Source organism: Malus domestica, chromosome 15, assembly GCF_042453785.1.
Source record: "Malus domestica chromosome 15, GDT2T_hap1".
Classification (NCBI taxonomy): Eukaryota; Viridiplantae; Streptophyta; class Magnoliopsida; order Rosales; family Rosaceae; genus Malus; species Malus domestica.
In genome coordinates, this window is record NC_091675.1 from 27,509,147 (window position 1) to 27,536,781 (window position 27,635).

General features: G+C 35.9%; 1 protein-coding gene across 1 annotated transcript; it reads left to right on the forward strand.

Moving 5' to 3' along the window:
- Positions 1 to 3,129: 3,129 nt before the first annotated feature.
- On the forward strand, positions 3,130 to 6,669 carry LOC103401503 (mitochondrial outer membrane protein porin 2). The gene is made up of 6 exons (XM_008340215.4): positions 3,130 to 3,384; positions 3,511 to 3,578; positions 5,327 to 5,437; positions 5,518 to 5,604; positions 5,698 to 5,906; positions 6,020 to 6,669. Exons 1-6 carry the CDS (start codon positions 3,336 to 3,338, stop codon positions 6,324 to 6,326), a joined length of 831 nt encoding a protein of 276 aa, XP_008338437.3. The 5' UTR covers positions 3,130 to 3,335; the 3' UTR covers positions 6,327 to 6,669.
- Positions 6,670 to 27,635: the final 20,966 nt, after the last annotated feature.

A 27,635-nucleotide genomic window follows, 5' to 3' on the forward strand; every position in this document is an offset into this window, starting at 1 on the left:
AGATTGCTCTGGTCACTAGTGTGGATAAGTATGTAAATGGATAGAGACAGGGAAGCAAACACTAGATGTACGTGGTTCATCCAGATTGGCTACGTCCACGGAATAGAGGAGTTCTCATTAATTGTGAAGGGTTTACACAACTGCATAGATTCAAGCTCTCCTTTTGTGAGTACACGATTTAGTACAAATGACATTAGGAAATATTGTGAAAGAATGATCTCTATTTATAGAATAGAGTTTCTAGTTTCATTCTGATATTGACACGTGTCGTGTTGTGATTGGCTTCTGATGTTGACACGTGTTGCGCTATGATTGGCTTCTGATGTCAACACGTGCCGCGTTGTGATTGGCCTCCTGGTTTGAGGGAAACTCTTCTGGGTCCTTAACTGTATAACGTTGACTGGTGCTCAGTAGTTTCGGGATTGGTCAAGTATGGTACAAACAAAGCACATCCAAACGAGCCAATAACTGCTGAACGTGGGATTCAAAATAAAAAAATTAACCCTTCACGTTCTACAAATTTTTCCATCAATTGGGGTTCTTTTCCAACTCTATTTATCAGGAGCGAATGATACCTCATAACTGCCTCTCCCAATCATGGTCCACACAGCAATCCAAGAACAAGATAGAGGAATAAAGGACACATGCATGGAGTACTGGCATTGTTTAATTTCATTTTGGGTTTATCTTTTATAGTTTTTTTTTTTAATTTTTGTTCGCTGCAAAAATGTAAAGCAAGTAAAGGCAGAAGAGTAGGTTTGTTTACAAGATTTTTATGGGCTTTTTGAAACTGCAATTAGCAGTTGCAATTGGTTTTATTCCTTTCCCACAAAAACTAAATCATCTTCACTCTCAAGTATGTTACTTTGATAGTTTAATGTTTGATTTATTTTTAATTTCCCTTTTATCATTAACTCCAGATTTGATCAAATATATAGGCTGATTGGTGAATCTCCAGTGATCGATGTGTTTTCAATATATGAGTTGGTGGTTTCATTCTTTTGGGTAACTTTGTTTAATTCTTTTTTCTCCTGTCCATGAATTCATTTTAATTAATTTAGTACAAATATTCATTTTTGGTTTCTGGGAAATTAAAAGTTTGAACCTTTTTTATTTGTGTAATCAGTTTTGAAGTTTGTTTCACTGGGAAAATATGGAAGAAGGAAGAGAAATAATTAACCATACAATGCAAGCCACTCAAACTAAAATCTAAAGACAGAGTCAATCGACAGACTATTTTGTGTTGTTAAAAGAGATTAGCCATCTACAAAGCTAGGGAAAACCCCCATATCCAGTTTGATTTTTCACTCTTCAATTTCTTTGTTCTTTGTAAATTTGTGAATAAGGATTGGGACTACAAAGTATAAGCTCTGAAAATTTCCATTTTGAAATTGGAGATGTTTCGCCAGTGATTCAAGTGGGTATTGATGTCGTCATTTTCCATTTTATCCATCACCAATTCAATTCAAAACCTATGTCATGCTTAACTATTAATTGAAAAATTGCAGGAGATTATAAAGCTAGAATTGAATCAGTGTGTTGTGAAGCAAAAACATTTCCCACAAATAGCTGCTGTCAGCATGAATCATGCCCACTTCCACCTCCTGCATCATCAAATTTTAAATAAGAAAGAAACCCTCTTTCTCTTCGTAAAGTAGTTTACAATTCCATTTTTTTCTCACTCCAAAATCTTTTAACTCTCATACTGGCATCCTAAATCTTTCATTCTAACTCCAGTTCATTCAGCAATACCCATTTTCTTTGTTCTTTGCAGATTTGTAAATAAGGATTAGGACTACAAAGTCGAAGTTCTGAAAAATCCCTTAGTCGAAAACGATGACAGATTATTGAAGATGTTATCCTTTGTGAATCGCAACTGTCATCAGTGATTGAACATGTATTAATGTCTTCATATTTTAGAGTTATATACATGTCTATATTGTGTTACCTGTTCAATAGAGTTTTTGCAAAAAACAAAAAGAAATGAATTTTATTTTATTTTTGAAAAAGAAGAAAAAATACATCATCTCTAGAGAAGAGGAATAATGTAGATAAGGTAACAACCTCTTACATATTACTTTTATCAATTCCTTCCATACTTGATATGTTGAAGTCCTCTGGAAATCTTAAAATTGAAATTTCAATTTGATGATTCTTAATAAAGGTAAAATTGAAGAAAAATATGAAAAACATAACATTGAAATTCAACAATTGAAAATGATTCTTGCATAAATTAGATCACAGTTAAAAGATTCATGAAATTATACACTATCGAATTGACAAAGCACGTAACATTGAGAATTTCAAAAAAGAAAAAAAACAGACTAACACAAACGCATAAAAAAGTGATGCCTTTGACGACATTCAAAGTAAATATTAAACATACTGTGCGATTGTCTACCATCTAACAAAATTAAGAATGGCTAAGGAAATACCTTAGTAATGAAATGAGGGAAATACCTTTGTAATGCAGTAATTCTGTTTGTAATTTCTGTTTGAATGCTCCACTAATTTACTGCACCAAAGCATATTTAACCAAAAAGAAGTGAGGAGAATATAGACAGGGAATTGATATTAATAATGCAAACCACTAAATGAAACACATATATACGCACTACCGATTAATAGTCCAAGTATGTAATCCCTATTTAAGCTTGCCAAAATGAAACTCAAAATGAATTATGGTAAGTATATATATGTGCACGTCTAAGTTGGATGATTGAAGATAATAAGAAATTGTTGTGATGTACACACACCCATAATTTATAAAATATTCACTTAAGAAATATAAAAATATCTAAAACAAAACATCTTTGGGGCACGTAGCGCCCATAATGCAAAAAAACCTCTCGCACGTACGTTAGTGCGTACAGAGAAGCTAGTTTAATATAATTTTTCTATGGAATGACCAAAATGATTGATGGTGGACAATTTCAATAATCACTTTTATTGATTTCAAATCTCATGGATCAAAATGATGAGTTATACAAATCTCATAGACTATTTTGGCTAAAAAAAAACTTATGATTCAAAACGAATTCTCAAATAATTTGACAGTGAATCATCAAATCAAATCATTAATTCTACTTCCTTAACCATAAATAACTATTAATTCCACAAATCAAAAGAAGAGAAATAAGAAAAAGAGAATTTGAGTATTGAAATTGACGGTTGGCAAGCGACGATTCAGCATAAGACCGTGACAGCCGTCGATCACAAACCACAAACTTGCCACCACGAAAATAAACAATCCTCTTCCTCGTTCATTTCGCTTCCTCCGTCTCTCTCTCTCCCTCCCCCAAAATTTTCCCAGACTCTCTCTCTCCGCCGTGAAGATGAGCAAGGGACCTGGACTTTTTACCGACATCGGCAAGAAAGCCAAAGGTAACGAACCGTTGTCTCTCACTTTCTCTCTATCTCGCTCTTCGTCTCTGTGATATTTCTATTGTTTGTCGCTCTCTCGATCGCGTAACTTGCACCTGAAACGGTGCGTTTTGGCTTCTGTTGCAGATCTTCTGACCAAGGACTACAGCTCCGATCAAAAATTCACCATCTCCACCTACAGCGATGCCGGCGTGGTACGCACTCGAAGCTCTTATTTAAAGAAAATATAATTGATTAGTCGAGAAAATATTTTTTCGGATCGGTGTTGTTTTGCTAGTGTGGGTTCTTTGAGCTCGATTATAGTGCCAATTTCATGCTATTTTCCGTGTTGGGTTCGAAATTGATGCTGTTGCATTTGAGAATTGAGTCATTTTTGTAGTTTGTAGCTTTCCTGTGCCCGAAATCAGTTTATACGTTTTTTTTTTTTATAAACTAGATCATATTTTTCGTTTTCGTTTGATAACCATTTCGTTTTTAGTTTTTAGTTTTCAGTTTTTGCGCTAGAGATAGAGTGAAAGCGTCTGTGTTTTATAAACTAGATTATGTATTTCGCGTTTTCGTTTGCTATGTAGTCTTTTATTCAGGACTTGTGTTGATAACCGTTTTTCCATTCCTCCTTGGTTTAGAGATAGAGTGAAAGCGTCTGTGTTTTATAAAAGTTGTTTTAGGTTTTGGTTTTTAGTTTCCATTTTGTGTCACATTTTTTTCATCATCCTTCCGTCGCCTTTTTCCATTCCTCCTTTCTCCCACATACTTTCTTCTCTGTAGCAGAAAAAAAAAATGAAAACCAAAGACAAAATGGTTATCAAACGGGACCCTTAGTTGTTTTGGTGTTCGAATACTAAATTTTTGTTAGAATTCGGTCTCTTAGGCAATAGAAGAGTTAAGTGTTTCCTTGTCTTTGTTTTTCTTGGAAACTGGGAGATTGTGGGGTTGTCTAATTTTCATTATTTTCGTGATTGAAGTGCTTATCTGTTGGGATTTTTGTGGAAAAAAAATATAATTTACTCTCATGACTGTTTCATTTGTTGTTTACCCCATTTCTCAACCTTCCTCCTATTCGTGTGTTCATTTGCAACGTGTTACTTTGCAGATTGTTCATTTTGAAGTTGTTACTCTGTATCTTATTGCTTCCTGTGCAGCTCTTTTCTTTGTGTTATGTTATTATAGATTTGGACATATATGTGCATGCATCTTATAATGACTTAGGAAAATTCGCTTAGTAACACCTTAAATACATATTTTCATAAATAATAAAAGTGAACTCTAACATACATGAAGGGAATGTCTTGACTTATTAAAGGACATTGCTTCTGAAATTCCATCTCTTATGTTTCTTCTTTACTAAGCTGGAGTGAATATTGTATTTTTCTCCTTTGAATTGTGTGTCAATTCCAATCATTATGGTTACAGTTAATATTTGAAATAATATTTAAGTTTACTAAGATTCATCGTGATTCAATTTCAAGTAATATTGTATTGAAGCTTCAAAACTTGAGCTGAGAATGTTGGTGTAGAATTGGAACAGTTGGCTGTGTAGTATTATCAGGTTGATTAATGGATGAAAGTAAAACAATTTTAAGAGTAAGCTTGAGATTTTGCATACTTTTGTTCAAGGAATGGTGTCTTGATATTTTAATTTTTTTTTTTTTGAAAAGCAAAAAGATTGGGGGGGGGGGGGGGCACCTGAAATGTCATCTAGTACCCATCGTTTATAATTATCAGTACTGCAGTTGTTATTTGAATTGATGTTTATAGCTCAGAAGTTCCATTTCCTACTATACTTAAGATCCATGCCATCATAAATTTTGAATTCTTACGATCAACCTTAGGCTATGGTAGTGTTGGTTTATTTGTGAGAAATTGTACGAGTTATTGAGTTTATTCCTTGTCTGATAGATTTTTGTTTTTTTTCCAATAATTCCTTTTTTGGATCCTTTAGGCCCTCACCTCAACAGCAGTGAAGAAAGGAGGACTTTCCATTGGGGACATCTTGACACAATACAAGTACAAGAACACGGTGGTTGATGTCAAAGTTGACACAGAATCAAATGTGGGTTGCGTTGTTTGTTGAATATTACAAACAATTCTCTTGTTCTTCTAAGCATGCCACTTTTCTCTTTGATTTGGCAGATCTTGACGACCTTCACGATCAATGAGATTGTCCCATCCACAAAAACTATAGCTTCATTCAAAGCGCCAGATTTCAACTCTGGCAAGGTATAAAATCTGCGATCTTTAAGCTAGGCGATATTTACATTTGTTTTTGTGATTTAACTATATGATAAGTCATTTTTTCAATTTATTGTGCAGTTGGAGGTTCAGTACTTCCATGACCATGCAGCCATCACTACAGCCGTTGCCTTGAATCAATCCCCAGCTATTGATTTTTCAGCCACCATTGGAACCCCAACCATTGCATTTGGTGCAGAAGGGGGTTATGACACTACGTCTGGAAACTTTACGAAGTATACTGCTGGAATTAGCATCACAAAGCCAGATCAGTCTGCTTCAATAATTCTGTAAGCATTTGTACCATAACCTTTTATCATGTACAATAGTTTAAATTCGGTTGTTCTAGTATTAACGGTTATATATTCTGATATCAGCTCTCTCTCTCTCTCTAATCTCTCAGGGGTGACAAGGGAGACAGTATAAGAGCATCATATGTGCATTATATGGATCTGTTGAAGAGTAGTGCTGCTGTGGGAGAGATCACTAGAAAGTTCTCCACGAACGAGAACACTTTCACAGTGGGGGGGCAATATGCTGTTGATATCTACACTGTAGTGAAAGCTAAGCTCAACAATCACGGAAAGCTAGGAGCCCTCCTGCAGCATGAAATCATACCGAAGTCAGTGCTGACAATATCTGGTGAGGTAGACACCAAGGCCTTGGACAAAAATCCCAGGTTTGGCGTGGCCATTGCCCTCAAGCCTTGATTCTTTGGTGTTAATGAATTCAATACCTGGCTCAATTTTTTGATTGGCTCTTGAGAGGAGCGCTTAATAATTAGTTCCACAGAAACATTTGTCCTAGCCCGTGATGACTGGATGGATCGTTTGGCGCTTGGGCCTCTACTGCGTGGTCGGGGTCTCTTCTTTTCCTCTATATTCTTTTGGTTTATAACCGTAGGTTGATGAGGGGTTGCACGTTCAGGTCTCCTTGTTTGGAGAACCCTAGAATTTTGATTGATAGAAGATTTGCTTGCATATATTGTTGTGGCAAGTGGTATGCGATTGTTAACTCCGATCGAGTTTATAACTGCAACGTTGATATTGCTGACCGATGTGTTGCCGCAGTTATTAGACCTGGCATTCGTGTCGTGTTTTTCGTGTTTGTGTCATTTTCGTGTCATACCCGATATCTTAACGGGTCATGTCGTGTAACAGCTGTTAAAATAAACGGGCAAAATGATCCAACCTGAAATCGACTCAATAATATTGATAGGTAATATGACTCGACCTGTTACCCGTTAAGGAAAATATATTTTAAACCAATAAATAATCAAATGAAAAACATAATACTAAATAAGTATATACAATTTATATTGTCACATCCAAAATATAAAAACGCATTATTTTCACCTACTTAAAGTCTTTAATAGTTTTTAAATTAATGTAGAAGTGTAAAAAAATATAGAAAAAATATATAAATGCTCGTAATGATAAGTTTTACAACTTTCATGAAGAGTTTAACTTCGAAATTCGCCACTATAATTATATAAATCATAAATCAAAATTTAACCGTTGATTGTTGTTTACATTTACGATTCATTGTTCTCATCAAATTTTGTTTTTTTTAGATTTTCTTTTTTGAAAACTTGATCTATTAGAGGATGCATGAAGATAAATGGCTTGGATCGTTGATATTATATTCAGAGTTTTACGGTTAGTAAAAACATTGCTTGATGTTTATAAAGTTTTTACAAACTATATGACATCGACTCATATTTTAGTTAATCGTAAATATCGAAATGTGATATCAAAGATTTGAACCACTCATCTTCTTACATCCACAAGATGATCATGTTTTAAAAAAAGAAAATTTTAAAAATGAAATTAAGTAAGAAGAATAAAGCATAAATGGCAATCGACGGTTAAATATAAATTTAAGGTTTATGAATTATAGTGTTGGATTTCGAAGCTGACCCCTTCATGAAAGTTGCAAAGTTTGTCACTATGAGTGATTGTATATATATATATATATATATATATATATATATATATATATTTTTTTTTTTTGTTTATACATTTTTTACACTTCTACAATAATTATTATTAATTTTATTAATTTTTCCCTCAAACAAAAACATTATTCATGAAGGTTTGGAGGATTTTAAAAATCTAAACGATAATGTAAGTGTAACCATTATCTACTCGTGGAGGAATAATGATGAATCACAAGTGTTTATATATTCTTTCACATTTTTCATACTTGTATGTATGTCTTCTTAGTTCTTGCCTATACAAATACTATATTAGTTTATTTTAATTTTGGACAACAACATGTTAAGTAAAATTTATCCTCGTAATGATAATAAGAAACTCTCATAATAAAAATAAATAATGACTAAAACTTTTTTTTTAACTTATATAGAATAATAATGCAAAACTATATATTTAATATAAAATATATTGTATATATTAATATGACTATTGTATTTTATAATAAATCTTTTAGTAATTAAATTTTAAAATTATCAAAATAATTTTTTTCTTAACGGGTCGAAACGGATTACTCACGTGTTACCCGTGTGTATACCCATTAAGAAACCGTTATTAACGAGTTCTTAACGGGTCACCCCATAATGACCTAATAAGTTATCGTGTTGATCCGAAACCCGTTATTTTCGTGTCGTTTTCGTGTCGTGTCAGAAACTGCCGGGTCTAGTAGTTATGGTCAATTTTTCTCCTTTTAGCATGTCTAAAAAATGACTTTTGTTAATGCACAAAATCAGTAAGGACTTTGGTACAACAGAAAATGTCAAGTTTGTAACCTTCGCTAGATTGTTCCAGTTACTAGTGTGGATAAGTATGTAAATGGATAGAGACAGGGAAGCAAACACAAGATGTACGTGGTTCACCCAGATTGGCTACATCTACGGAGTAAAGGAGTTCTCATTAATTGTGAAGGGTTTACACAAGTACATAGGTTCATGCTCTCCTTTAGTGAGTACTAGTGAATGATTTAGTACAAATGACATTAGGAAATATTTTGAGAGAATGATCTCTATTTATAGAAGAGAGTTTCTAGTTTCATTCTGACATTGACACGTGTCGTGTTGTGATTAGCTTATGATGTTGACACATGTCGCGCTATGATTGGCTTCTTATGTCGACACGTGTCGCGCTGTGATTGGCCTCCTTATTGGAGGGAAACTCTTCTGGGTCCTGGACGGTATAACGTTGACCGGTGCTCAGTAGTTTCGGGATTGGTCAAGTATGGTACAAATAGTGCTCCCCTAAGTTCGCGAGTGAGGTAAGCTCTTCGGTTGGGGACTTGCAAGATCCAAGCTATTGAGTAATCACGAAACTTCTAAGTATCAAAGTGTGGTATTATTTTCACTTGCCTTATATGTCTCATATGTAGATGTGGCATCTTCTTTGGAAGTACTTTTCCTTCATCCAAGGATGGTATCTTTAACCGATGAAGATGCACAAAGTAATGTATCAATTTCACTTGAAGCTTACTTGTAGTTTCAGGCTTGGTCAAGTGCGATACAAACCCTATAGTAGGAGTCTCCCAAATCGCCGAGCTAGGAGATTTGCCAAAGGAGGTAACAGACAAGGTAAACAGTCAGACTTCCAAGTAAGCAACCTGGATCGGAGGTTCGACTTCGGCTTCCGGTTGATTGTTCTCCTTCTCATTGTGTCGTAAACAGCAACAAGGATAATGAGAAGCAAATGGAGAAAAGATGATATGAGATACTTTTGATTTTGAAGAAGTAACTTTCCACAGGCTTATTCTTGAATTGGGCTGGAGGGTTTTCTGGTTTCCTCCAGAGTATAAGGCCGACTCAAGAATTTAAGGATCAAAACAAGTCCATCAAATCTAGAGTACGTTCGTCCTTGATGATATGGGATACTTTTGCTGTTGACAAAGTAGTGGATGTATCAACACGTGTTCTGTTACGCTTATCTCCACATGCTTCCTTGTATCATTCTCACTTGCCCTATCTGTTTCTCAGGCAGATGTGATATCTTCTCTGGAAGTATAAAATGTTGAAGATGAGTACTCGAGAGCAATGCCAAGTAAGTAATCAGGCAAAGGGTTATAGGCAGTCAGTTCCTGACTGGAAACTTGATTCCAAGTGCTGACTGATTACTCTCTTTCTCCTTGCCTTACAGGTAAGAACAAAGCCAAAGGAAAAGACAGGGAAAAAGGATGATATGGGATAATCTTGCTTTTAACCCTGATAATATGAGATACTCTTGCTCTGGTGTGGCTTGTTTGCAGAGGTATTATCGGGAGCAAAAGAAACTGAGTATTTCGAGAGACTCTGCTGAGAGTGCCCTCTAGGATGTGAAGAAAAGTTGAGCATTTTTTTTATTTGCAGGTCTGCCTGGCTGTGGAGGATGGAAGTCGACATATATAGGAGTCTCCCTAACAACAAGTAGTAGTGCTATTCCTTTACCTTTCTTGGTTATAACGATGTAGTGGGAGCTGCAAGCTTTATGTGTTTTAACTTTGTCAGGGCACTTTGAAAAAGTGGTCTGTGGTATCTGGAAAACTGATGTTACGTGTGAAGATTGCAGACAAGCTTTATCCAAGGAAATCTGGCACTCGAAGTTCGGAGAGCGGTGCCTCTTCGATTTTTGAACAAGCAATCATGTCGAGGATCTGGCTCTCGAGATTCAGAGAACGATGCCTCTTCGATTTTTGAGAAAGCAATCATGTTGGGAGTCTGACTCTTGAGATTCGGAGAGCAATGTCTCTTCGATTTTTTAGAAAGTAATCCTGTTGGGAGTCTGACTCTCGAGATTCGGAGGGCGGTGCCTCTTCGATTTTTGAGCATGTAATCCTATTAGGAGTCTGGCTCTCGAGATTCAGAGAGCGGTGCCTGTTCGATTTTTTAGAAAGCAATCATGTTAGGAGTCTGACTCTTGAGATTCCGAGAGCAGTGTCTCTTTGATTTTTGAGAAAGTAATCCTGTTGGGAGTCTGGCTCTCGAGATTCGGAGGGCGGTGCCTTTTCGATTTTTTAGCAAGCAATCTTATTGGGAGTGTTTTCTCGAATGTGAGTAAAGGTTAGGCATTTTTGCCAGTCTGCCTTACCACGGAGCACGGAGGTTGACACATATTGGGACTTTCTAGTTATCAAGCAGTTGTGCTGTTCCTTTACCCTTGTGAGTAATAGTAGGGTAGCTGGACCTTCGTGCTCGATGAGCTGATGTTGCGTGTGGAAAGTAGTGTCTTTTCGGAATCCAGAGAGTGGTGCATCTTCGATTTTTGAACCAATGGCCCTGTTGCCCCTTTCTTTTATAAGGGCACCAATTGTGTGCAACAAATACATTCAGAGAGTTATTGCTTGTAGGAATTTTCCCCTTACTTCATAGATTTATTGCACCTCATTTCTCCTTCATCATTTCTGAGAATGTATGGCCCATTCGACCGTCGTTTTGACTTGAACTTTGGTGAAGAGGCAGCCATGCCTTCTCAAGACAACATATGGCGCTCATCCTTCTTATCCCCTACTAGTCCTCTTACCGTTAGGGACTCTATGATGAAGAATGATATGACTGCTGTGGTGGTGGCCAGGAACCTTCTCACTCCCAAAGATAACAGACTATTTTCCAAACGATTTGATGAGTTGACTGTTAAGGATTCTCTGGCTCTTAATGTTTAATGTGCAGGTTCTGTGTCTAATATGGCCCAACGTCTATTTGCTCGAACCCGCCAAGTTGAATCATTGGCGGCTGAAGTGATAAGTCTCAAACAGGAGATCAGAGGGCTCAAGCATAAGAATAAACGGTTGCACAGGCTTGCACATGACTATGCTACAAACATGAAAATGAAGCTCGACCAGCTACAGGAATCTGATGGTTAGATTTTACTTGATCATCAGAGGTCTGTGGGTTTGTTCCAAAGGAATCTGCAAGATGTTGAGGCACATTGTAGCAAGTGTCGAAGACACAAAGTATGTTGAACCCTTTTGAAGCACAGTTGGCTTATGTATGAATGTGTTGGAATGTATGATGTTTATGTATGAATGTGTTGGAATGTATAATGTTTATGTTGATTGATATGAGTGATGCTTATGAATGTTTTGGTATGCATGAAGGGATCCATGCTTTTGATATGTGAACCATGTGGGTTGTAACACTTAGTACCACATACTTTGTATCAAAGTACGCATGTTGAAGCTCTGAGTTGGAGTATAAGGATAGGTCAGCGTAGACCAAGTGTTCTAATGCTAGGAATGCAAAAGACTCAAAAGAAGTTGTCTGAATTTCCTCTTCTTTAAATATTTGTCGAATGGCTTGTGTGACAAAAGATCTGAAGCAGTTGAGAGTCAAAACATGGTAATGTGTATGCCTTTTTATAATAGCATTTCCTTCAGTACCTAGTCCTCAACTTTGAAAGAGTGAAGCTTGGCCCCATAATCATAATAGTCGACGGTACGTTCACCCGTGGTTGTCTTGATGCAAACTTTTATCCCTATTGTTGTAATAGGCTTGCTAAGAGTAAAAATCTTACTTTTACAAAGAGACAGATACGTTTGGTGACTTAGCGAGTAACTAAATGAGGTAGGAGATGATGCAATGGGTGTCTGAATGACCAATATCTTCTCACTTGGTAGAACTTGACTTCCACTTCCCATTTGTTGATAGGGGTTAACCATATGGGGGTTCCCTTGGTATGTCTTGCTTCAGCGGAGGCGTGGTTGTAAGCATGTGCCATCACCTCAGAGTAAGTCTTCCAAGTGTTGGCATTGATCATATACTTGAAGAAACAATCACGTAGACCTGCCGTGAAAGCCTTGAAGGCGGTCTTGTCATTTGCCTCAGCGCAGCGAGAATACTCATAGCTGAAACGACCGGCATACTCTCTTAGTGACTCGTTCGACTTCTGGCGAATATTGTACAAGTCATCTATAGAATGCAAGTGATCGGTCTGGAAGATGTGTTGAGAGACAAACAGTTTCCTCAATTCCTCAAATGAGTCTACTGTCTCAAGTGGAAGACGGCAATACTAGTTTAGAGCTCCGCCAGAGATGGTGGAGGGGAAGAGAAGACATCGTTCTTCGTCGGTGTGCATCTGATATGCCATGGTGGACTCAAAGAGGTTAAGGTGTTCAATTAGGTCCTCCCTTCCAGTATAGAGTTGTAAACCAAGTTTTTGTTTTGTCTTCGCTTGAAGGAGGGTGTCGATGATCCTTCTTGTGAGAGGGCCAGGCCTAGGTTAGTTACAGTCAGGTCTCTTGGCCTAACGTTTGGCCTTCAACTTGTTTACTTCCTCAAGGAGTTGTAGGACAAGAGGGTCCTGAGTGGAGTCATTTACCACTGGAATTTTCTTTTGTAAGTCTCCATCGCCTCTTGGAAGTAAGAAAGTTTGAGCAAGGGTGGGTGGTTTTTTCTTGGACTCGCCGTACTGACTTCTAGGGTGAGTCTGTTGGAATACCTCAAAGTCCTCCGTAACTTCATGTTCCTCTGGGACCTATCGTTCCTTCCCTAGATTAGCAGCTGGCCTGGGTCGTGAAAGGGGACTGAGTCTTTCAGAAACTCTTGGGTCATTGATCTTCGAGCATATGTGGAGGGGATTCTCTCGACGTTGCTTTAGGAAGTCTCGGCAGTCACAATAAACGGCTTTCGATCCTTCTAACCTTTCTGCAAGGAGGTGTCTTCCTCCACTTCTTCTACTTCGGGTCGAAGCATCTAGGTTGAGAGAAGTCTCATGTTGATCAATTTTTTGATGATTAGCTCGCTGCTCATCAGGGATACCATGTCGAAGGGAGGCGACCCTCCGTGTTGGGGGGCACCCAGATGATGGTTGATGTCCACAAGGGCAACGAGCTCGCGTGTTTGAGTACACTTAGTTTCGTGGAGCGTCTCAAAGAGCTTCTCATACTGCTCCTGTAGTACCTCATTTTTCATTGCTATCTTGTTGTTTTAAGCTTCTAGCTCATCGACTTTAGTTTGAAGAGCAACCCTCTTTCCTTCCTTCTTTTGTTGCTTCGCATTAGGTGCAAGAGCGGTGTCATTCTGTGTGTTGTGGCTTCCTTCGCTCCCAATGTTGGAGAGGGATGCTTGGTCAAAAGAGAGTGTACGAACGGTGGAAACCAGTTTGGCAAAGCTGAAGAGAGTGGGAATAAGTGTCGTTCCCACAGACGGTGCCATATGTTGATGCACAAAATCAATGAGGACTTTGGTACAACAGAAAATGTCAAGTTTTTTACCTTCGATAGATTGCTCCGGTCACTAGTGTGGATAAGTATGTAAATGGATAGAGACAGGGAAGCAAACACAAGATGTACGTGGTTCACCCAGATTGGCTACGTCCACGGAGTAGGGGAGTTCTCATCAAATTGTGAAGGGTTTACACAAGTACATAGGTTTAAGGTCTCCTTTAGTGAGTACTAGTGAATGATTTAGTACAAATGACATTAGGAAATATTGTGAGAGAATGATCTCTATTTATAGAAGAGAGTTTCTTGTTTGATTCTGACATTGACACGTGTCGTGTTGTGATTGGCTTCTGATGTTGACACGTGTCGCGCTATGATTGGCTTCTGATGTCGACACATGTCGTGTTGTGATTGGCCTCCTGGTTGGAGGGAAACTCTTCTGTGTCCTTGACGGTATAACGTTGACCGGTGCTCAATAGTTTTGGAATTGGTCAAGTATGGTAAAAACAACTTTAACCTTCAATTTTAGTGGGTATTAGCGTTGTGCTTGTTTGGGTCGGCGTAGTGATTGAATTTCAACTAATTCTATGTATCGGTTTCGTATTTTTTGTTCGGTTCCTTTGTATTTTAATTATAAAAAAGTTGGCAAATCAAACCAATAGGGAACACAAAGTTCGAATCATAACCTCTTTCTCAATTCCTCCCTTTCATTTCTTTCAAAAATTAGATTGATATTCTAAAGAACCAGTTAGAATTTAGAGTTAAAATTAGATTGATATTGACGAAGCAGATTTTGGGGGGTTGTGTGTTGGAGGAGGAGAAAGATCAGATGGTGCAAATACATAGATTCGCAGCTTTTGCCATCATCACGGCGTGATACAGCTAGCTAGCTAGCTAGCTAGGGTTTTGACTTTTGAATGGCAAAGCAAATATGCTGCTTAATATGGTTATCTTGCATAGTTGTAGACAGAAGAGGGAAAGATGGGATATAAGGAAAGAAGAATAGGATAGGCTAGGCTAGGCCTTGTCAAGGAATACGACTTTTAGACTTCTAACACTCAAGTTGCGCTTATGTATGCTTATGTTGTGTTCACGCTCAATTTTGAGAGGTTAACAAAGATCAGTGTGGTCGGCCCTTAATAGGTTCGGGATTACACGGTTTTGGTATTTTATGGTGAATGTTTCAGTTTTTTTCAGTTTTCTGAACCCAACTTACTGAATGTATTTTGCCATTGGGTCGTGGCATTGATAATCTATATATTTATATGTTCTTTTGTTGAAGATCGTTAGAAATTCAATTAGTGGAGTCATGGACCTTTTGGTCTTCAAATCTTATTTTTAGGAAGGATTTGTTTATAATTGCATGAAGGCCAAACAGATAAAAAGGAAAGTGGTCATGATACTTTACTGTAGCTAATCCACCCATTGAAAAATTCATGACGGTATCTTTGGGCCAAATGCGGTTTGATTCCGTTTGGCTTTAATTTTTTGGCACTTGGCTAAAGGCAGATTTTGTCAATTTTAAGACGAGATGTAACATACGAGATGGCCTCAATGCATTTCACAGCTAATATCAGACCGAACTTCCTTTTTGATCCAAAATGTGTCTTCTCTCTCCCTACAAAGTTCTCCATGTCCAACCGTCCTCTGTCAAAAGCCCAACCTCGATCAAATCTCCACCTAACATCTTTCAAATAGATTTTTCAGTGTCTTCGAAACATAGATACATACATCATATGCTATATATATGTGCACAAACACTTAAAAGAAGAATTTCCATCTACTTGAATAATAATATATGACGTATCACCTAACGTTAAGAGCGCATTGAAAAATCTCTCCATCTCTTAAATTATAAATAAGTGTGTTAGAAATAAAATGTAGAGAAAGACAATGAACAAGAGACAAGAGCGAATGTGGAGGAGAAATCAAATGTGTCTTTCCTTCTTATTAAAGTGCCTATTTATAAGCTTATGATTTACATAAAAAATGTCTCAACTATTTACATACTGCATATTGACTCAGAATGTGAACAACCATATAATAAATCTTATTTATAACAATCCCCCTTGGATATTCACCAATCAATGGTCATTGCCTCGATAAAACCTTGCTTGGAAAACCCAGTAGGAAAAAACCTAAGTGAAGGAGAAAAATTGGGCACCACGATTATGAAATATTGATACGGTGTTAGATGAGCATAACGTTGCCTCGCTAAAACATTGACTTAAAAAACCAAGTGGAATAAAAACCTAGTCGAAAGGAAAGAGCACAATGCGGTTGTATGTCCATTATAGCTTGTTGTCAAAGACCCCCCCCCCCAATGAATAACTCCGAATAATTGACTCCCCCAGATGATTGTAAGCCTTGATTCAACTAGTCATCACTGTTAAGTTTGAAGTAATGTGCTTTAGTATTAGCTTGAGTAGGGCTTGACTTGGGGAAGTGCGGAAGTTCATCGATGGTTGACAACAACCGTTTGTGTTTCTACAAAGAACAAATATAAAATAAAATATAGGATAAAATAAACTAAGAGTAGTATAAAAACTCCATCGTAAATATAAGACATGTATACAAATAGCCTTGTACGCTCTTCAAGAGTCATACTAAAAACTCTTAACTCTTTTAAGAGTATGTTGCAACAATATAACTTAGTTCGAACTAATAAAAAGTACTTGTTGAGGCAATTTATACTAAATTTATTTAGAATAGGTATTGAGTACATATTTTGGGTTATACTCCTCATTTGAAATCTTTGATAAAGAATTTCATGCATTCAATATTTATTATAAAATAGCTTCAATGGAGAGACCAAATCTCCACATGCTATGAGTCTCACGTTAAATAACATCGTACTTATAGAAATGTGGTTGCATATATGATGACAAAAAAAACACTCATGTCTCTACTATGAAGCACCATGTCATATAGTGAGTTTATTTCATTATAAAAAACGTTTGGGGTATAAATTATAGGTTCCCTTATTTCACGTTGTTCAATGGCTCTCAAAGTGGAATTTGCCTCTTTCCAATTTGGCCAACCCTTTTACAATTTGTCGACATTTAATGAAAAAACGTGACTTGCTAGTCCTTGATGATCATCAATTTGTGATCCAACAATTCTCATTCGCATGTGCATACTTAAATTTATAAGTATTTCATTGCTTGGCTACAATGCCTCTTTCGGGCTTCTATTGTCATATCTAGAACAAACATCTTAAGATGAATTATTTAGAGACTTGGATCATAACCTCCTACGTGGAGTTATTTTCAATTAGGGCTTGAACTTTATTAATCTCCACTTGCGGAGAGTTCAAAGCTTAGAACCTACATATATATATGTATCATGCTTTAGGCATACAACATATTAATCTAAGTCACTTATGACTTGTATATAGTTTGGATGAGAGGAAAGCGGATGAATCAACGCTAGTTCTCAACGATTCTTTGAAAACCGTCATTTCTCCCCCTAACGTCAGGACCAAAGTGACAACTGGCAAAACTACGGTAACTATGAGCACAACTTAAAACAAATTGATTTTAATCCTAATGTTAATGGATTAAAAACGTCATTGTGTACACAATTACTTAGTGGTTAGAAAATATACCTCAACCAAACTGATCATGATGATGCATGTGATCAAGATGCATCTCCCAAGCAAAAATTTGCAATGCATAAAATGCTTAAACCTTGTGGTATGCCATGAAAATGATTGTGTGCTCAAAAGTAATCCCAAGTGGCATGAAATAGCCTACAAAATTTGAGAAATTGCGCTTGTAAAAACAAGCAAATAATATTACGACCATCTTGTAGATACATCTAGGTCAAATAGTCCACAATTACATGTTGATTAAGCTCACAATATGCTTTTAAATTCTCGAGAACAAAATGGGGATCCAAGGTCAATGGTGACTTAGATGGTCTGAGGACTAATTTTCCATGTGAGCAATCCTTGTAAAGACGGGCACAATGCACTACGTTGAGGCCTCAAAAATGTCTATACGGATTTATAATAATTCGTCACATCATTGGGATCAGGAATGGTCATGATAAGCTTTGCATCGAATTAAACCACATGCTCCACCGCTTGTGTGGGCCTCCGTCAATTCCTTTGAGTTTCATTCTGGCGAACGTACTCCCCAGGCAGGATACCTAACGCGTTAGCTACAATACTGCATGGGTCGATACGCATTCCTTGCTCAAATCATTTGTACTATACATGTATCATATATATCACACACAAATTTTGTGATAGGAAAAAAATTTTCTGCTTAGATCCATTTGTGAAAGAAAATAGTAGAATGACATACGTAATTATCTTGAATATATTAACTATTTCTGATCTCTAGTGGACCTCTCAGTAGGATTCGAACCCAAATGCAGTTCTGACCATCTATCAGAGAAAAAAGAACGAATGGATCTTGTAGGATTCCCAAGAAATTATTTGACTTCTTCCGGAAGCATATGCTTATTCATTTGCTTCTCACATTATGTGAATAGTCGAGACATTGAGGAATATCTAGAAAGGCATTTAGGGAATCGGTCTGATTCTATCTTTATTCGTTCCATTTGAAGAAAAGAAGGATCCCAAATAATCGATCTTTCTTTTAGTTGTTGAATCTTTCTTTGATTGATCAATGTGTGATATTCTGAATCCTCATTACTAATGGAATCGAAATGATCTCTGGATTGATCAGAGGATCCTTTCAATTGGCTAGAATCCGTTACTTGAACGAAACTAGATCATATGGAATCATATTGAATATTGACGATGCATTCCATAGAAGTAGAAGTTTCTGTCCAAAAGTGGAATGAATGGAATTAAATACTATTTAATATAAAAGTAAATTCAATTAACGATTTCATAATAACATAAGAAAATTGAAATAAACAGAACTGAAATGAATATAATAAAATTAAATTAAAAGTCAAGCTATTGGGGGATATCTCTACCGTTAATTGCTTAGGCTCAATGTAGGAGATAAAACTCAACCACTAATAATGGAATAAAATGATTTTTCCATGTGTATGGAGAGCAAGTCTTATATCTCAGAGTTGGTTATATCCACAGAGGTCAAATTCATTGCAGAATCATAAAGTTGTCTCAACCATTTTTCCTTTGTTTTGAATCAAGACTTGGCAAAAATACACCAAATATTGTGGCATATAGCAGAGTCACGGTCGATGCCTAATTTCAATAGCATAAGTACCACCAAAATAATTTGTTGAATGTGGTTATGCAATTAAAGTTGAGGAACTTTAGGCCCTCAATTGTGTTGAATCAACGAACGCTAGGTTCTGATTCAATTGAATAACTTTGTCACTAGGATGTGATATTTCACTCCTAGGTGAAAAATAAAAAATAAAAAATAATAATATTTCACCAATTTCGAGAAAAAAAATTCAAGGTAACCATACATCGAGTCGAACATAGTCATATCCCGTTTGGTTATGTGTGCAATGAGCTATAGACTTCCAATTGCTTGAATACGAACGTTAAATTCATATTATATGGGTTTGTAAGCTTCCCACGAATCGTTGGATGAGAATAAAAACAACGGATTGGAGTTTGGTTCTTCTTATAGTATGAGAGTTTGAGGGACTGCAAGTTCTGATCTCTTACATGAAACTCATCATAACAGAAGTAAACCAACGAACTTTTAGTTCTGGTATGTTGATTAATTAAAAGTAATACTAGGGAGACCAAAATTTTAAACTAAATGTGTAAATCAAATTATGTGTCACCAGTATAAAATAAGCACATTAATCAACGCTTAAGTAATAATCCAATTATCAACAACTACCTCATTTGGTTTAAAAATTTTGATCTTTCTAACACTACCCATTAATTAAATTGATGGACATGAAACGTCACTCATCAAGTGCTCATAATTATAATGGTGCAATGACATTTATATTTACTATATGCAATCAATTTAGTATATTATAGAGAGAGAGATGTGTTGGAAATGTGCCCTAAAACCAATCATATGATGATACTTTACGGACATTTCACATGTTAAACTAATCTAGTTTAACTATAAAGGGCAAACATTATTGTTTGAGCCATCTCATATAAATGTTATATGCTTAAACGATAAGTCCAAGGAATATGTGATTGGGAGAATGCGATCTAAAGAAGTTAGATTCATGAGACAATTCTTTCGTAGACACATCCTAAACGTTCCTGATCATAGGATTGCCAATTGGGCATTGACAGTCCGTTAAGATCAGTACGTCCTGTGTCTTCTCTCAGGGAGAATGACTAGTCTCGAGTCATTGGTGTGTGTGACATCAAGACAAGTACGTAGGTGCTCAATAGAGAATGACTTCACTGAAAACGATCAACGAAGAGTTCTCATATTCATGTCACATGAGAACTCATGGTTGGGATAATGCAAAGTAGTCCTTTGACTTGAGGCATCACAGTTGTCTTGTGGTTAAGTCCTTGATCTTTGATTATGTCAAAGTCACCCCACCGGGGTGTCCACGGCATCATTGGGGTTAAGCCACTTAGTCATGGAGACAAGTGAATGTGCAACAAGGGATCTCTAACCTTCAAACTGTTTGAGGGAGAATACTCTATGATATGATTTAGAACTTCTGGCCAGAGTATGAATGAGATTTAGGAAAGCATTCCAAATCACATTCAAGGTAATCATATAAGCACACGAATCACATTGGATAGTAGACATGAATAAATAAACTATCAAACCAAACAATGTGGTCAAGAGTATTGTATTAGAGAAAGACCGTATTGCATTTGTAATCCTAAACTGAATAGGTTCTCCACCTCTTCTGATTAGCTTGGGTAACCATGATATGCTGCTAGGTGTCACTCATAGTTTGTGGAAGCCCTAAACGTGTGTAAACACTAAAGGGAGAATTGAAAGTAAGTTTCAATTTACAATCGATGTAAAATGGTTTTAATCGCCCACTGCCTCGCTAAAAGGAACCTAATGGATCGTACACCGTGTAAGGTGGAGATTGAAGAAACAATGGAGATGAGTAAGAATAATTAAATGGTTTAATTATTTATGGCAAGGATTAATTAATATGTTAATTAATCAAACAAATAAAGTTCGTTAAAGACCTCGGGATAGTTTTGGACCTCAAGGCCCAATGGGCTTTGAACGTCAAGTCCATTGACTTAAGTTGTATGACAACTTAATGAATAATGATTCACAAATGCCCAATTAGGCCAATAATATCCCATGGCCGGCCATTTGGTTTTGGAGTGGGTTTTGGACTTATTTACAAGTTTGCCACTCCAATGAATTAAGGTATAAATATGACTTTATAGCCAAAAATTCATTTAGGGTTTATTTTGGAGAAAATTGGAGAGAACATGTCTCTCCATTTCTCTCTAAAGAGGCCGGCCCCTTGGAGGGTGTTTCTAGCCATACTACTACTCCAAGGTCACTCATTTTCTTCTCCAATCTCTCCTTGGTGTGAAGACTTAGAGGTTCTCAATTTTGGGAACTTGGAGAAACCTTTTCATCCATCCAAATCCATAGATTTTAGATGCAAGGAATGAAGGCCCTCTCTTTGGGTGATTAGCCTTTGCTTATGCAAAGAGGAATCTACAAAGGTACAATTTCAACTCACTTTGTTTTGAGTTGAGTTTTGGTTCACCAATGTACTAGGCTTTGAATTTCATGGGTAATGTTTTGTTTTTTAGTGCATGCAAGCATGATTCCGCCTTTAATTGTTTATTGCATGCTATATGATGTTGCTCAAATGAACATGTTTTCACAAAATCATCCTTCAAGTGGTATCAGAGCCTAGGTCTAGTAGTTGGTAAATCCTTTTGGGTTTTGTAGTTCATAGTTTGTGATTTAAAAGTTGTAATTGTTACAAGCTTTATTCTTGCTTCTTTGAATGTAAATTTTGTTTGAAAATTTGCCATCTCAAATGTTGTAGATGTAGTTCTTATGAGCATGAATATTGGAGCTAAAATTTGGTGCCATGATTTTGGGGATTTTCGGCCAAATACATAGGGTGAAATTTTGGGTTCTTGTTTGACTTGTTAAAAGTGTTTTCAAGTAACTTTTGGAACCCCTATGTACCCTAGTTTGGTTATATGTTATTTCCCTAAAGTTTAAATGGTTTTGGGATGTTTTTTGGATGAAAAATGTTCATGGAGCTCTTATGGGTTTTCATGGATGTTCTTCATTGTTCTTGACATTTTAGCCAAGAACAAAAAGGTTTGATGTTTTGATTCAAAGTTTTGGTTAATTTCATAAAGTCTTTGTTTTGTGTTGGTTGATGTGAATTTTCTATCACCAAAACATTTATTTTGAAAGGTGATAGAAATTGTGATGGGTGTGTAAGACTTACACACCTTACACACCTTACACACCACATGCATGGTTTTATGATTCACAACAACCAAATTCCACTTGCAAGGCTTTATGACTTAGTTGAAAAAATTTCCAAATTTTGTGGCTTCAATTTTTCCCTCCCTCTCTCCTAAAACCGGCCCTCCCTCAAGTGGGAGTACTTTTGGGGCTTTTATGCAATTACATAAAGTTTTGATACTTTTGTGTATTTGCACTTTGGCCCAAAAATTTACGTTTTTACGTTTAGGTCCAAAAACGCTAAAGGACAAATTGTTTTGCTCCTTTAATGAAGTTTTTGCATTATTAAAATTTTGGGTTCTAGTGTAATTTCATAAAGTAGTGGACTTTTGTGATTTTACAAAGTCACCCCAAAAGTTTTTATTTTTGCAATATAGCCCAAAAGTTGAGGTTAATTGCAAGATTGCCCAAAGGTTGTGGTAATTGCATTTTGGTTCAAATTAGGTTGAGAACAAAATTGTTTTGTCTCTTTAAATGAGAATTGGATTTTCATTTCATTTAGCTCCATTTAAATCAATTTTATGGATACAAAAACCAAATGAAAATGTTGCATTCAAATTAATTAGTTAAAGTGTTAATTAATTAAAGGGTGACTATGAACCTAAGCCTACGATAATTGAGCTATGTGATAGGCAGTTTCAAATTTGTTTGAACCATGGGAATGTGTAGATTAGATTTTGGTTGTAATTTGATTTGATCAAATGTTGTAAAAGAGCATAAGCTCTTCTTTACTTTAAAGTAATTTGATTTATGCAAATGTTGTAATGAGCATAAGCTCACCTTTACTTTGAAGTACTTCTTTCTTGCTTTATTTGATATGCATGAAAATGAAGTAGTTGGGTCCAACGCCCCTAAGACAACACGCCTTAATGTGATTAAACGCGTAACTAAAATCAATCACCATCCCTAGACCGAGATTCAACACAAGGCTCGTGTTGAATCTAAACAAAGGTTCATAGTCATCCTAAGGCCCTAAGGCAACTATATAGTCCATCAAATGAATGCAAAGGTTATGTTAGTAGTATCATATACTCTTGCTTTTAAAACGTTTTATAAGCATAATGGGAGTATTATATACAACTAAAAACAATCATATGGACCAATAGTTGTAATAGGACCAAAATTGTTTTAATAGAGATTAAAATGTATGTTTATATGTGATGAGACCTAAAACCCTCAATCAAACCATTATTAAGTTGATAAGCGTGAGAGTGCTTTGAACACTCTTTCGTGGCCTTCCACCGTGGTGGGCTTCAATCGTTTGTGACTCATACACCGTATTCGTCCAGTTCTGGGGTTGCAAAGTATGTGCTTACATTCAGGAGAAGCCTATACACATATGATGAAGTGAAAGGTAGGCAACGAGTGTGGTCAATATGATATTCTTCTGAGGCATCATTCTCTAGAGGCCAAACTAGATGGGTACTTGCAAGAGATGCAAATGAGTAAGCGTACTCTCTCATTATTATTAACGCTAGCCAATATGATTTTCTTCTGAGGTGGGCTTGGTAATAGTGAGCCTCCCATACCCTACTAAGAGTTTCATCCAAAACTCTCGAATTCCAATGAGGGATATGGAATTTGCCAAAAATAGTGGGTGGTGCTATTTTGATTTAAAGACCCGAATCAAATGGCTTAAAATCAATCAATTTATATTCGTTATGTATTTGTTTACCAATATATTTGCAAACGCTATCCAACACTTGACAAATAAAAGCCGAAAGCTTTAGTTTCCGGACTTGGTACTACAAAACCATAGATTGTCTTTAATGGCTTGTAAATGTACCTAAGTAGTCTCATCCTCACAATCTTCCTATTGATAAAGTATCATTAGAAGAATATGTTAGATAAAGTCTATCATAAAGAGGACAACACTTTTAATGTCATAATTCTTCAATTACAAAATGTTGTATAAAGAAATAAGAGTTGTTTTGAACAACCCTTAATCAATGCAAACATTAGTGCTTGTTTCTTTGTTACATGAACAAGGAACTTTAGAAGAAAGCACAAAGGCATGGACACTTTATGTGCCATGATTCTTCACTTACAAATTGTTGTATGAAGAAATGAGAGTTGCCTTGAACAACTCTTGAAAGTTTGTAATTATGTTTAGAACATAATGGTTGGTTGACAAAAATAGTCCATTACCATGGACTTATGATGATTTGAATCATTGAGTGTTGAAGTGATAAACCACTTAACGAGACGGAAACTATGCAAGGACTTCACCTATATGTCCCTATCCTAATGGTTCACTAAGTTTATTGTAAACTATGTAGTGAACAATAACCACATGCTCTCCAAAATGTTTGATGTGTATAACACAATTGAAATAAGTTTCAAGAGAGATAGTGGGAGTTTAGGGACCATGACTAATGTAGTCAAAGGTGAAAGTCAAATGAAGAAGATAAGAATTAACTCCAAGGGAACAAACTTTCTTTATGAAAGGATGGACATTGGAAGGGGTATTTGCAAGAAATGTCTTGCAAGTGTCAAGAACACACCTTTCGAAGGTGTTGTAAATTGTTCTTGAAAAGTTCAAAACAGTTGGTTCTTCTACTTGAATGCTTGATTCCGTATTAGTAACTATGTTTTACAATCGTTGTAAAAGTGTGACTAATAAGAAGTAGAAGAAATATGAGAGAAGAAAAGGTGCTTCACATTCGGAACGTGAATAAAATATAGATCTTTGCGAAAGCAGATAGTACTTGCTTCCTCATATGAACTACCAAAGAAATTGGAAAAACCAAAGATTGTCTTTACATTCCAATTTTAAGGAATTTAATTCCGTCACTATAGTAGAGATGGATGAATGTTTTGTTTGACAAAACATTGTTCTTTATTAATCAATGATTGGATTATGGTAATCTAATTGATTGTCTCTATAGTAGAGATGATATGGTAGTGTTAACTGTTTAGAATATAATGATGCTTAAAACCCAAAAGGTTGCAAGGTAGTGACTAATCTCAACTAAGTTGTGATACCTCTAAGACATAAGTTACGAGTTGGTGAAAGATGGATGCTTTGGATCGATAGATCTGGATCCAATACCTTCTTGTTAAAATTATATAGAGGCGAAATGTTCGAATCTTTATTCTTTTGGAAAGAAGAAAGAATCACAAAGTTGTTGAGGTTAATTCACTTAGATGTTAATGGCACTTGTCCACAACATAATACTACTCATGTTGTATGACATTCACCGAAGATCACTCTCGGTTGGACTATAGTTTATTTTGAATAAACACAAGTCCGAATACTTTGCAAAATGTTTCAAAGAATTCAAGAAATGTAAGTTGATGAGTAAGACATCTAAAGTATTTACCTCCTTAGATTTGATCCAAGGAAAAGTAACACTTTAGATGAGTTTCCTTGAAAGATATCAAGGAAAATAGCATCATAAGATAATGTATTTCTCCATTAGGAGAAGAACGAACACGAATAAGATTTAGTTCGTTAGATGTTATCTATTACCCATATATAGGATATATACTTCTAAAACAATATGATTGTTAATTAGAAGATCTTCCAAAATTTTCATAACTCCATAAGATGTAGTTGGAAAGAAAGACAAATCTTAAGCATGTTAAGATTTGGGGTTGTGTGCTTATAAGCAATATTTGTTTGATAACAATCTTGTGGAATATCCTTAAATTAACTTTTGGATATCGCTTCTATAAACCAACTAACAAATGTTGTTTTGTTGGGTAGTTCATTGTAATCCTACAATGTGATTTGCCTAAGAGCAAATGAACGAGAGATAGAACTCAAAGAATGGGTTCTTTGAGAGACAAGATAATAATCAACAAATATAACAACCTAGTTCCTATACCAAAAGCTCCAAGGTAGTCAAGAAGGATTTATAAACCGTCTCAGTTAAATGGTTTGAACTTTATGACTATGTCATAGAGTTGCACCTCTTAATTCGAAAGAAATAAGAATGAAAATCCTTATGACTACATTGAATGTATATATGATATATACTCAAGGAAATGGTAAAGTACCATTTGACCCGAAATAATGAAACCTTTATAAGCTAATTGGTAGCTTAAGGTGACTACAATCAAAGAGAATGGTTGACTTTGAAGAAACCATCTTTGAGATAGTCTTGGTTTCAATTAATTCGAAGATTGCTAGCTACAACTAAATGTTGATTCAATGTTTGGACATAATATGGGTTTTCGAAACCATTATTAAGATAGTCTTGATAATATATGTCTAAAAACTATGAATCACAAAACATGTAAGTTGGAGAGATCCATCCATCATGGATCTTAGCAAGCTAGTGGGAGCTATAAGCGTCTTATGAGAGAAAGGTCAAATCGTTTGATTTCTCATAAAGATGTAAATGAATCTTTTGTTTACTAGGTTTACAAAAGATTAGTGGGAGTTAATCATATTCCTAAATTTGTATATATATATATATATATATATATATATATATATATGTGATATATATGAATATATATATATGATATATTAATTTTGGAAATGAAAAGAATATTTCTTCGTTAAAGTTATGACTTTAAGCATTCTATAACGATAGAATGTATATGGGAGACATAGTCTATATACATGGGATGGAAATCTATATTGATAGATTTCAAGATATAATTTGATTATATCAATCCCTAATAATAGACAAAAGATGCTAGGAAGTTTCTCATATGATGATAAACTTCAATTAGAAGGACAAGTCTAGTGAGACTAGCAAGTTGCTCTTCTCAAAGGGAACGTACCCTTTAACTCCCAAAGAAATAATGCGTAAATAGAATCCTTTATGCATACGCACAAAGGTGATTTATGTATTTCATATTGTATGAAAAACATTGATATGAGTTGTACCTAGAACGGTACAAGACGATATCAGTGCAAGCCCAGGATCAGAACCATGGCAACTGTCAAGTGAGTCCTTAAGTATTTAAGAAATACTAAAGGATAGATTCCTCAAAGATTGAGGAAGAATTAGAGTAACGTAATGGAAGCGTAAATGTATTAGATTATGAATCTAATCCATCATTGGATGTTTCTTCATTATGAATGAAGAGATAAACGGATATCTCTTTATTATGACTAAAGAGATATTTGGATGGAAACATTAAAGTAATGACTTTAGTGTGTTCCATTATGAATGCAAAATATATTGCCGTATAGAAGTTTACAACAATGTTGTTTGGATGGGAAAGTTCATTTATGAACTCTCTATTCGGTTCCAACCAGAAAGTGTATCTAGTGTACTGACACTATGACACTAATGGGGCGATAGCTCAAGCCAGGGAATCAAGGTCTCATCAAGGTCCGAACTCATATGAGAGACTGAACCACATGATTGAGAATCATGTATAATGGTGACGTCGTTATTCTCAAGGTTGCTTCTATGGATAACATATAGATATCCATTATCTAGGCCTACTATTCAGCCATTTATGAAATGACTACAGAAGAGGTATCATCAAAGATGACCAAGCTGATTGGATCTAGTGCAAGTGGGAGATTGTTGGAAATGTGCCCTAAAACCAATCATATGATGATACTTTATGGACATT

Bases quoted from the DNA above. Each gene is read 5' to 3' on its own strand.
- LOC103401503 (XM_008340215.4), top strand. From the start codon at position 3,336: ATGAGCAAGGGACCTGGACTTTTTACCGACATCGGCAAGAAAGCCAAA. The intron at 3,579-5,326 runs GTACGCACTCGA...TGGATCCTTTAG, and splicing joins CCTACAGCGATGCCGGCGTG to GCCCTCACCTCAACAGCAGT. The intron at 5,438-5,517 runs GTGGGTTGCGTT...TTGATTTGGCAG, and splicing joins AAGTTGACACAGAATCAAAT to ATCTTGACGACCTTCACGAT.